General features: G+C 42.2%; 1 protein-coding gene across 10 annotated transcripts in view; it reads right to left on the minus strand.

Annotated features, from left to right (window-relative positions):
• Positions 1-13,041, minus strand: part of ARVCF (ARVCF delta catenin family member) — a 246,616-nt gene that overhangs the window by 55,254 nt on the left and 178,321 nt on the right. For all 10 annotated transcript variants that reach the window (XM_063173445.1, XM_063173446.1, XM_063173437.1 and 7 more), the window contains one exon: positions 8,747-8,930. In XM_063173445.1, coding sequence (XP_063029515.1) covers positions 8,747-8,930 — 184 coding nt within the window. The remainder of the gene's footprint in view (positions 1-8,746; positions 8,931-13,041) is intronic.

The raw sequence follows: 13,041 nt of genomic DNA on the forward strand, positions 1-13,041 counted from the left end.
GGTTATCATTATCACCAAAGACCTGGCTTAATAATATGCAGTTCTGAATGCTACATTTACATCTACATCTGCAGAACAGAGCAGGCACTCACCCCCTAGGAGAGGTGAGCTGTTACTACTGTCTGTGCCACACACCAGAATTATCTTCAAGAGAAAAGACTTAGAAGTAATTAAGTACAGGGTACTTAATTTGCACTCTTTCAATGCAATCATGTGGCAGTGCCCCCTCCGTGCTCTCCCTAACAATCCAACGGACAGAGTGGAGATATGCAGAGCTTTTGGATTGTTTTCTTTTTAATGATGAAGAGAAATTTGAAAAAAAAAAGGCAAAGACACCTTCAGCTCTGAAAATGAAAGCCAGTATTTCCAGGACTGTTTTGTCTGTCACTTGGCTGGAGAGCACCATCAGCTGCTACCCCACAGTGCTGCGGATGAAGCCAAGGCTGGAGTGCCACTGAGCAGTTACCCTCCTGCTTCAGTTCAGGTGCAAAAAGCACTTTGTTTAGAGATCTAGCTGGAAATGAAGACAACAGTTTGGAGACTTTGCTTTTTCTATAAATAGGAAGTTGAACTGGAAATTTTAAGACACCCTCCTAGTAATACTTCCACCTTTCCCTGGAAGAATCACAGCTGAGAGCTGAAGCTGAGACAGTGACGAGCTCTTTCCACCCCCTTGCTAAACCCTGACCAGCACCATCACTGAGCCTTTGCAGTCCAGACACTGAGTTTTGCATACTTCAGCTGATAAAAGAGCTTCTCACAAGTCTAGTTTAAAACATATCAGTTGTTCTGTCCACCTACTCTGGCACGCAGAACACTTGCTATACAAGCACCCTTCCACACCCCCAAACTGTTCATAATAAAGAAATTTTTATTTGGATGTCAGCCAAAGGAATGGATCAATAATAGTTGTAGTAAATGAACTCTATTTCCAAGTGTATTTCTAGGCCTGCTATGTCTCAAAGGAGGAATATACAATATTTAAAAATCATTCCATCATTTCATGCAGAAATTGAATGGATTCCATACTTCAGTTCACATCAAGTACCAGAAACTTTAATTGGTATTAAAAGTTCATTGTTATGGAAACAAGAGGGAAAAAGAAAGAAGCTACCTGTGCCACAAAGATAGCCTGATCCAGGCAGCTCTGGTCAGAGGGTCCTGCACAGCACAATGCAGTTTGGCAGCAGAGAGCTCAATCAGAAATCAAGCAGAAAATATAGTAAAGCAAGCAGAAAGAAGCCAAAGTCCAAATGAAATGCAGAGAAAGCCAGAGGAACTCTACTGATGCTGATTTAGGTAGGGAGCAGCTGGGGAGGGATTGTTCAGCCCTGGGATCCCACTGGACGCTGCTGCTCCACTGCAGCATTCACTGACCAGTTACACCCGAGAGAGAAGCAGCAGAGCAGCCCCAGCTTCTTTGCATGCAAACCCTTCCACCTGCTTAAATAAAGTGGTTGGTTTTGTTTAGTTGAGCAAATGCTTGAGAGAACACAGCAAAAACCACCCCTGAAAAAGGTTTTAATGAGCACAGTCTGTGCTCCAGCAGCAGTGGCACAGAGCAAGAGATCTACAGGGCCCCCTGTCACATCTCATATCCTGGTCTGCTCTGCCTACAGGAGCTCTCAAACAGGCTGGGGCTCAAGAGTACAGTTTAACAAAGGATGGACTCAACATCTGTACCTTCTTTTCTGTGGCATTCTATACCCAAAACACCTTGTAATGCCTTTTCAATAAAATGCTGACTGGTTACCTCCTGCATGACCTACTTGGAGGGCCTTGGCTTGCTCTCCTGTAATGCAAAACGATGCAGAAATGCACTGCACGAGAATTCCACGATGCCCAGCAGCTACTCAGCTTCCAAGATATTCCAGTCTCTTCCTGGAGGAAACGCCAAGGGACTCTGCTTGCTTTAGCACACATGCTTGCTGCCATGACAAAGAATCTCAAAAATACAGAAAGGAGGTGGTACTGATGTAGCAAAGGATCAGGGCTCACAAGCCTTCCACAGCAGACTACACCCATTAGAATGCCTGCAGGGAGTTTTGCTGCAGTCCTGCTCTTCACCCCACCACAGCAACAGACATTTTTGTAGATTCCCTTTCCTGACAGCCAAGGGAGGAGGGATCTAGGTTCATTTCTAAGTAATGACAAAAGGCAGTAAGCAAATGCACAACTTTAAATTTATACCTCAAGATATGATTGTAAAGCATTAAGATTGCATGTAACTAGGTTATGTCTCTGCTGCTAAAATCTATGCATAATTTATTTATATTACAAGCTAAACATCAGGAACTGTCAGGAGGAACCCTAACAGCTCCTTACTAGCACGAATTAAACGCTCTGCACATCATATAAGCCCCAGGACAGCCATATGCTGTGATCCTGCACAGTATCAGTAAGCTAATTAAGAAACTGCCTTTGCTCACTCCTCTCTTTTGTGTGGGTTTTTGAGTTGATTTTTTCCAGTCTGGGTTGGGCAGATAAGCTTCTCCCTTTTCGTGCTACTTGCTGCCTCCAAAGTGAAGATTCACAGGCAAATTTTGGTTCTGTTTTTATCTCTTTTCTGGAACTATTCCTTCTCTCAAAGTCCACTTCAAAAGCACCTGCTGCACACCAGAAGACTGACAGAATCATTAGCTCCAGTACCTGGAGCATCAATCTCCCACAGGCTGCACCCACTGTGAACACAACACGAGCACAGCAGCCTCAGCACTGCGGGTGAGTGGGGGACAGAGATGGCAGCATCTGCCCTCAGCTCCCCTTCTGGCACAGAGAAGCATTAACCTTTGGGAGGAGTCCTCTCCAGATGATCCTGATTAAATAACTGCTCTGCAAAGCATAGGAAAGGACTACTTCAACTAGGATAGGAGAATACACAGAGTAAGAGGGAATGCCAAACAAACGACTTTGCCATAGAACCCTTTTTGGAGTTGGAGAGAAGTGTAGCTGCTGAGGAGGGCTCTGTACTAATGCAAATTTGCTGCTGATAAAAAAGACAGAAAAGTGAGTTTTCAGGTGCCAGCCTTTAGTTTCTACCTTCTCTGTTGTGCCATGCCTCAGTGAGCAAAGCTCCCCTGACACCAAGGGCAGCTCATCCGGCAGCACCGCAGCAGCGTCACCTGAGCCTCAGCTCCTGCCCTGCACTAGGCAGCACTTCCAGGTCACAGATTTGCACTTCAGCACCTTCTAACCTCAGTCAGCTGGGGATGAAGGCTGCCTCCAGTGTATGAGTGCACACAGGACAAATATTAGGTGACTGTCACCACATACTATTATCATGCCTGCAGGATCTAAAGATGAACAACTTGAAAGTAATGCATTCTGAAAGCTCTAATTCCCAGGCACTCTTCTTCAGAGAAAAGCCACACATTAATCATTAATAAGAAAGAAGGGCATAAGAACCTGGTTTTGATGACCTTACTTCTTTTTGTTCCTCAAATTCAGCACACAGAGATGGGAAGAAAAAACAGGCACACCAACATCACTGGTGCACTCAATACAGGTGTTTGTGGGTCAAAGACAGAGACCTTTTCTGCCCAAACAAGACCACAAGTTGCTTGACAAATCTTCTTTACCTCCACATGCCTCAGAGACACACCCACACTCCTGCTCCAAACAGTGGGTGCAGGCAGTGTCTGGGTACATACACATTATTGAACTATAAAGACATGAGGACTCACAGTGTTACCTGTGTCTGAAACACTGCAGGTGACATTTGCAGCACAAGATGTACAGGCATGTACCATAATGCTCTGTCCTCCTCAGAAAAAGGCTCAGAACATTTGCATACAAAAAGGATTTGACACATCCCAAATATTTCTGATTTACCATCAAGCTCTTGCAGTTTCCTTTCCTCTGAAGTACCTAAGAGGAATCTGCAGATACTTTCACTAATTTCTCAACCTGGTGGAGCATATTTCTGGCTCGGAATTCCCTGAGTCTTTACACCATGTCTTCAAGCATCATGTCTCACATTTACCAAACCTATCAGGTGTTGATTCCATGGACCAAACCTTTAATTTACACCTACAGAAGTTGTTTTTTCCCAGTTGAAGTCTGTAGGATGAACCATTTCAAATCCTTGAACTACTGGTATTTACAGCAACTTCAGGGAAGGTACATACCGAGGTGCCAGTCCCACATTAAAGACAGAAGATTGAAGATCAGTGAAGTCTAGATCCCCTAAGGCACTTAGCAGCCTCACCAAAGCCAGAAGGAGACAGGGCTATTAAAAATTAGACCACAAAAAGGTTTATACCATTAATCTTGCCTGTAATTATGTCAGTGCAGTAGCGCACCAGCAAATAAACCCACACTTCTCAAGTCTCCTGGTACAGCTCCAGCCACCAGGTTGTCCCTTCCCTTCTCAGGGGCTGATGTTGGACAAGCTGCTATGTGCAATCTCCAGCTGAAGAATGTGTGTTTTTAGGGAAAGTCAGGTGGGTGCAGTTTGTTTGTGTTCATACACCTTGGCCAGGGCTCTGAACCCTGAGGATATTTGTGAATGCGAATTTCTGTGTACTTGGAGAACTGACAAGAAATGCTGCAACTACAGATGGTACCCCTGGAAAAAGGAGCACTTTGCATCTGTTTGCTATGCAAATTAATTCATTTAACATTTGTTGACAGCAGGTCAGTTTAGCACAGGAATCAGGCTAGAAAGTTGGCAATTTAGGAACTAAGTTCTACTCTGTCCTCTTATAAGTGAAAAAATCCAAGAGAGAATTAAAAGCAATTAGGCAGAAACTAGCAATTAAGCCCAGAATGAATTTAATTTTTAAACCATTAAAATCCTTGCTGCTTCCAGAAAACTAGGAATCATGGTGGGTATCTCCACAGACAACTAACAAGATGATGTGACTGCAACAGTGCTCTGACTCACGGATGCAGCAATTTCCATGCAAAGCAGGGAAGCACCTTAGGAGAAACCAGGAGACCCAAGGAAGGTCTCTGGAGCTGCCTGGGTGTTCATGAACCACAGATCCATCTTTCCTATAAGAGCTCAATTCATACTCTTTTCCTGAAGCATCTCAATGTCTGGGTAAAAGCTCTAGGAAGAACCATGAACTTGCCTCATGAAGATGCACCAAATAATTCCACTGCTTCACCAGGAGTGCAATTTGAAGATAAATGCTTCAGGATTGCAAATCCCAGTAGGGATTTAAGTGTTTAAAGAAAAAAAAAAAAAAAAAAGAGGCAGTAACTAGAAGAGACCTTCTCTACATACCTAAAAGAATAAAATACAATGTGAAGACATAAAACTTGCACTGTAAATGAAATGAAGGAACATCTGTACATACTTAATGATTCTCCTATGGCAGGCAAATGTCTTCCTTGCTTCTTCCCCAGTCCTACTGCTTCATAACCAAAAATCCACTTTGCTTTGTCTTTTACTGTTCATTTCCAGATTTCTACCATACATGTTTCTTTTATCAGCTTCAACAGGATACAAGAACACCCCTGTTTTATAAATGACACCCAGGGCAGCATCCCTCACAAGGCTAGTGACCATTTGCAGCAGTAAAGTGATTATGGATATTGCAGATCTATTCATCATACTGTGTCTACCCTTGGAAACACAGCAATGTAAGAGGAAGCATCTTTTTCCTGATCTCAGGATGGGAACGAAGACAAAATTACCATCACCTGCACTCATTTCTGAAAGCTTCAGTGGTCAAGATTATAAAAGAGCATCCAATCAATTTTATTATTAGATCATACTTTGCAAATTGGATGTGCTTCCAAATTTCTAAAGGGGAATACAGGATTCCCCCAAACATTTCTTTGAGCAGAGTTTTTGGCAAGTCAAGTGCAGAGTGAGATGGCACACAGAACCCATCAGCCATGTTCCAGATGATACCAGGATTCAAAATACCCCTACAATGGGCACAGTCACAGGAGAGGGCCTGACTTTAAATAAACAACAGTCAATATAGACCTTCACCAGTGGCCTTTTCCTCCTTGGATTCCCCCTGGCTCTCTGTGTGAGCAGTCAGCTACAGCAGCCTGGAGTGGGCACCATTGAGTGTCCCAGGTAACCCCAGAACAAATAACATGGCAAAGCAGCTTTCTTGAAAGGCTTTTCTGATCATAAACTGTGAGCAGGGGTGCAAATCCTGTGGCCACACAAACCTAAATCAGTATCCAGCATCACAGTGGGAATTTTGTTACTTCAGCAAGTGGGTAAATCTGGCTACAGAAAGCCACCTCAGCTCCAGCCAAGGGCAGAGTGCATGGACCACTGTTCTTATCTTGTAAGTTAATCCCCAGCCCTGGTGCAGGTACAGATCTTTGCTCAGGGGTTGGCCCCAGTTACTGACCCTGCAGCTGAACCATCCTTCCATCCCACAGGTGCCTGCCACATCACACTGTCCTGCTGTCAATGCAGCTCTAAATCCACCCTGAGGCACTGGGCCGAGGTGAGCACATAGCTCACCCCAACTTACTCAGACCTGCACACACACCAGCACCTGAACCCCCAAAGTGAGGGGGGAGAGACAAAAGTGACACAGGGGAAAATGGGTAAGACTGGAAAGGAAAGTGGGATGGACCAGGAATTGAAGAAGAGGTAAAGCTAAATAATTGTAGTGTGGGTTTTTTTAATTACTTGTTTTTAATTATTTTGAAACTAGTGTTTCCATGGCTCCACATTATCAAAGGAGAAACCTAGATTAAGAACAAAGTAAAGATGAGTAAGCAGTGTTAAAAAAAAAAAAAAAAAAAAAAAAACCAGCAAGTAATTAACTGGCAGTTCATGCTGTGAATCACTGAGTTTGGAACAAACTCACCCACATCTGTTGATAAACTTCATTAACTGAAAAAATGATACTGAAATGAATGTCATGCTGCATGCACAGTGCCTGTGTTCTGCTTAGATACCTAAACTGCAAAGACACCTGAAACCTCAGAGGCTCAGAGATTGTTCCACTTATTTTGGGAGACAACACAGCTCACACCTGAGGCTCACTTCCAAAGGAGACAAAGGGAGGCTGGCACATAATCAAGAGGCCTAACCTCCCAATTAAATATCAAACTGGTGAACAGTTTGCAGCCTGCAATAAGCTCCATTCGTGGAAAATTGAATTTCTAGGACCAGCTACTGAGTCAATGAGAGAAGCGTAGGCAAAGGGGTTTTTAAACACTGATGTCTGTCAGACAGATGGCTGCAACAATTTATTCCCTGTTGGTGTTAACTATCACATCTTGCTGCTGCTTTTAAAGATGAGCTGCACAGGATTTCAACACACAACACAAAATAATTTCCAACAGTTTTAATGTTAATTACTTTTGATATGCCCATTTAGACCCCTAGATCTGGAAGTGCTCCACAAACAGTGTGTGTTATATCCCTGACATAGGAACAGGAAGCACAACCAGCTGAAAGGCAGCTCACACCCACCTGCTCCTGCGCTCACTCACCTCACTGCACAGAGTGGGCAGACAGCAGGGCAGTTCTCCTCAGTTCCTGTGCAGGAGGCTGCTGTCTCCATGGCTCAGCACAGACGTGGACAGATTACCTTTTCCAGATTACCCTTCCCTGCTCTCACATCCCCATCTACCTCAGTCAGGCATGAGATCACCTCACCTCACATCTGATGGAAGCTTCACATTTTCCACAAGGAAGCACTAAGTCCCTCCTGACTGTGACAGCAGAGACTGGAGATGAGAGGACTGAAAGACATTTCCCTGTTCAACAGCAGAGCAGCCACCATTCACTGGGAGTTGGCCTGATGCATTACAGGGTTCACCAGGACCACTTTGAAATACCAGAAGTTTAAATTCTCTAACATCTTAGTATCATGTTTCACATCCTTCTTCATAGGCTTTAAGAACACAGTGTCCAAAAGAAGTCTGAGTTTCCTGTAAACCCAGTGCCTTACTTTAAAATTAAACAAAAACCAAAAAAACCCGCAAAAGCCCAAACCCAACTGATCAACAAACCAAGAGATACCCTGGAGTACAGAACTTTGAGTGGATCCACATACTAATAAAATTTTATGATGTGGATTAGGCTAGTCTACTAATGACCAATTTATTGTCTATACTTACTGGAGAATCTCATATTCATTGAGATAATCCTTTTATTCCCTCACCATGACTAATTTCCTCCTGCAGAACATCCCTAGAAATGAGACACTAGTAAGTAAAAACCTATGATGTCTGGAGTCTGCTTAAAGGACCTCAGCTTCCAGTGGGACTGCAAATAATTTCAGTAATGGGCCCTTCCAGAACACTTTTCATTACTTTCTTCATTTGTCAAGTTACTTGGGGGAATAGTTATTACAATTTAGAGACCACAAGCCCAAGAAACAGAAATGAACCAAATTCTGAAGATGCATTAATCAGTATAAATCTGACAGGAATACATTTAAGAGAAAGAGAAGGTATAATGCCAAATCTTTATTACTTTTATTCGAACTAATTGACTTCATCACAAAGCTGAAGAATCTAAACTAAATAGCATAACTGTTTTTTCTCAAAAGAAAAGCAAAATGTGCTTAGGGAACATTGATTCTTCAGGTTTTTCAGGCTGCATTAGGACTCCTCCTGACTCCAGCTTTTAGCATGAACTGTCCTGCTCTCAAGGTGCTTTCAGAATTGCAAACACAGTATGAAACCAGAAAAGGCTCCTTTGTAAGAAATTTCAGAAGGAACACTTAGAATCCTAAATAGTCAGCAGCTCAAAATCTTCACTGAAACCCCCAAGAAACGATGGGGGAAACAATGCAGAGCTGTGCCTTACCTCAAGCAGCCAGAGGTGTTCTTGAAGACCGTTGTCCACTCGGCGTCGCGCGGCTTGGAGTCCTCGTTGGGCTCGCTCTCCCAGCCCGAGTGCGGGATGATCACCTCGTTGGTCAGCGTCTGCAGGCCGTGGTTGATGATGACCATCTTCAGGGGCTCGTAGGAGGATAAATTCCACAGGGTACCTGCAGGGGATTATAAAATAACCAGAGAATAACAACTGTATTCAATCTGTATGGTAAAGAAAATCACAGGATCCACAGAGAAGCGCTTGAAAGTTACATCAAAAACTAAACAAGAAGGTGAAGCAACTTGATGAGATGCCAGACCAGAACCAGCTTAGGGAAAATCCCACAGTTTCTTCAACAGAGCACGAAAGCACTTTTATCAAGACATGGATAGTGTTGAACTCATCAAGCCCTACACAGAGAACATAAAAGTGATGTACTACTGGAGATTAATAGGATTTTTCTGCTGTATACAAATTGTGTTACACTTTCAAGTCTAACTATGCCTCAAAAAGTAAAAATTCATCCAGTGAAGCAAAGTATATTGAGCAAATCCAAGGAGAGATGAATTTCTGGAGGATCACTGATCTTATGCTTATCTTCTACACAAGATAATATTTCATTCAAGTCTCCTCTCTATTATTTATTTTCACATCTTCCTGTCACAAGCAATATCTGTGTTCAAATCTCCTGGTGCCACAAACATATGATTTCTTGAAGAAGCTGGAAACCAGAACTCCACTGTCTTTTAATTTTTACTTCAATTATGAGCCAAAGCAGACAGAAGTCAAACATCAAAAGCGAATAACAGAGCAACAGCTTTATAGCTGCAAAATACCCAGTGTTAGATAAGTGATACAGCCTCCCAGCAGACCTGTATCAGTGTCCTGACAGTTATTACTCATCAGAGTAGGACTGAAACAGAACGCTCACTTCAGAGAGAATTTCTGCATAGACCCAGCCTGGTACCATCTGAGAACTGTCAGTAACAACACTTGGAGGGAGCCAGACACACACTTTTGGTCTCCAAGAAAAAGTGTCAGTTCTAGCAAAATTTTCAGACAGCCCAAACAGAAAACCCAGATTCCCCAAAACACACAAGGAATCTTTCCCAAAGGGATCGAATACCAACCTGAGGTCCCTGTGTTACCACAACTATGGACGTGTGCAGATTACAGTGCATACTGTAAATCTCCACCTAATTCTGTATACATCTAAAAAACACAACACAACAACAGAAGTGCAACCTTTTGTTTCAGTCCCTTTCAATCTTTCCTGGAGCAGTGATGTAACCTGTTACTTCTAGAGTGAAACTACAGAGGCAAATTTTACTGCTTAAGAAGAACTAGGCAGATAAATAAGTAAAAAGTCAAAAATACCTACAAAATTTTCAAGAACTCTAATAATACAGGAGCGTATGAAATATTACCAGTGCAAAAACCTTTTGCTTGTTTTAGGACTTAGAGATTTGTGTCTGGACTGCAATACCTTCAACCACAGCATGTAAAATAAAATCACCACCTCCAAACTCTTCCTATATTCTCATTCACCAGAGGTTATTTCAAGAGACTAAATGCAACTGTGGATTCAACAGAGTTCTGACTGGACTGCAGCACCAACCTGCCCATCTAGCACCAGCTTTGATGCTGTAACCCCACCCTGACCAGGAGAACCACCTGCCCCTATGGAACAGCTCCTCTACATACACAGAATTTTTATCAAGGGGGCTGGCTGTAACTTAAGCAATTAACTATTTAGGGCAAACACAATTTGACTGTAAATCTCAGTGAGAGACTACCAGACAAAGGGAACTGGAGTTACACAGAACCTTTCCCCCACCCTCTTTGATGAAAACTCCCCCAGCATTTTACAAGATTTCAATTTCTCATCTGCCTCCCATCTTCACAATCTTTCATACAAAACAATAAACTGAAGAAGAATAAAAGACAGCCTTACTATTAAAAAAATTAGTGCAAACACTTCAAATTATTCAAAAGGTCAAAGCACTTAAATTTATAATATTCTCCTTGATGGTTGCATAAGGAAATCCAAAGGAATCCCTCTGTTGAACAGCCTTTAGCAAGGGAAAATGCACAGCACTTAAATGTAGCAAAAGATAAACAGAGGTGAGGGAGTCCTGTGGTTCCAGACAGAGAAAAAACTTCAGGTTGAAAACTGATTTCATGGGGAAAATATTTCACAGGAAAGGATATAGAAAATAAACACACTGACAGTACACTTTTCTTGTTCAAAATTATGAAACAAAGAGCTCTAAATCCAAGCATCCTTTCTACACTAGAGAAAACAAATTCTATGGAAAAGTCACTGCTAGTGACAGCCTTTAGGTTAAGGGAACAAATTCAGATCCAACTGTAGCATGTAGCAGCACAAAAAAATAGGAGGGAAAAAATTGCTGTAAATTTGACATCCATCTTTAAATATCATTCCCTTTTACTATTAGCATAACACACAAATGTTTCAACAAGCTGGAAACACTGTTTTTAAAACTCTAATCAATTCAAATGAACAGCACTCGGGAGAAATCATGTCACTAACACAGCAGCACAAGGTGCACAGGTGTCACTAACACAGCAGCACAAATCTAAATTTTCCATGCACTTTCACTACAAGCCTTGGCCTTTTTGACCACAGACTGCATGAGCTTTAGGAGTAGAAAAAGATGAAGTATTGCTCTTCAGAAGATAAACATGATGAGTAGCAATCTGTATTTTATTCATAAATACTGTGAGTAATGTACTTATGTACTTCTAGCTTCAAGCATCAGCCCTGATTTTTCAACATATGAAGCAGGGAAAATAACTACAAGCTTTTATTTTTAAAAAAAATCCAACATCACCAAGAAACTAGAAGCTGTTTAATTCCTTTTCTGTGGTCCATACCACATAGTTTACCACTTGGGAAAATAAGCACTCTGCAATATATTCCCCGAGGAATTCTTGTTGTGTGCTGGTCCAGGGGACATGTGTTTGACAGACTTGTTTGTATCAAAGTCCTGAAGATTGGAGCTGTGCTCCTTTAAGTAGTCAAGTTGAGCATCTCAGTGTGATCTAGTGTGTGACAGAACACACCACGGGCAAGGACCTTCTTCAGAGCAGCCCTGGAACAGAAAATGGAAGGAGAAAGCTCCTCTGAGATGAGCAAGCTGAAGAGAGCAGGGTAGTTCTCCAAAGAGGAGCCTGAGCAGCAGACAGGACCTCAGCACACAGCAGCGCCCAGGGACGGGAGCTCTGAGAAGCTGATTTATCTGCAAGTTGCTATTCGAGCATTAGATCAAAATATTTCATCTGCAGAGCATTCTGAAGGTCAATCATTTTTCAATTATAACCAATTTGAAGAATCACGTCCTGCACCACTTAAAATCAGTGCAATGTCATTAAACAACAAAATTACTCCAACGTTCTCACAAAGAACAAAATTATTCATTAAAGCTACCAATTTCTGATTGCTTTTCAAAGAATGTAATAGAATTTTGGTCTTGCATATCTGATGGGAACATTTCCTCCACAAAAACCTTATCATTCAAGATAAAACTTTTGTAGCTTTCCCAATCAGAGCAGATTTAATTCCTTATCAGCTTAATCCTCATTTCTCTATTTTTCTCAAGAAAATGATCCACTGAGAGTACAGCAGTACAGCTGCAAGCCTAGAAAGAAATGAAGGAGGAATTTTGTGGAGTATTTCTCAACACAACTCTACTCATGATTTACTTATGGACAGTCCAACACTTAAATCAAGCTTTTCTCAGTGCAGTAGCTAGGAAACATTTTGTAACTCCACATTTCAAAAAGAAAGAGAAGTGAGATCTGTGGTATTTTATGAATGTATCTTTGAGTTTAGCAGGCAGTTTTTGCACACTTCACAGATTTCTGACCTCAAGGGACATCATTTGCAGGTATGTCAAGAACACCTGGTAAAACAATGATGGCACTAACCCAAAAAAGTTTTTTAATTTCTGCTAAAACCAGTGCTATCTGTAAGAAAAAAATCTACAGACTGGCTTAATCTGGCAGCAGTGGTGTATCAGTACACTTTGCCTGCTTCCAAAATTCAATGTCAGAACAGTTGTCTGACTTCTCCAAAGGTGTATCCTGGGAAGTGCTCAAGGGAACACTCCCAGCACAGCCACACTCACTCGTTCAGCACTGATGCCACACATCTGAGTTCTCCCTCCATGCTGCATCCATCTCTTGGGTATTTTTAACTCATTGGTGTGGCTTTTCCCCTACTCCATTCACAGTGACCAGACCCAGCTGTGGCTGCTGCACCA

This window comes from Melospiza melodia, chromosome 20, assembly GCF_035770615.1.
Source record: "Melospiza melodia melodia isolate bMelMel2 chromosome 20, bMelMel2.pri, whole genome shotgun sequence".
NCBI classification, from domain to species: Eukaryota; Metazoa; Chordata; class Aves; order Passeriformes; family Passerellidae; genus Melospiza; species Melospiza melodia.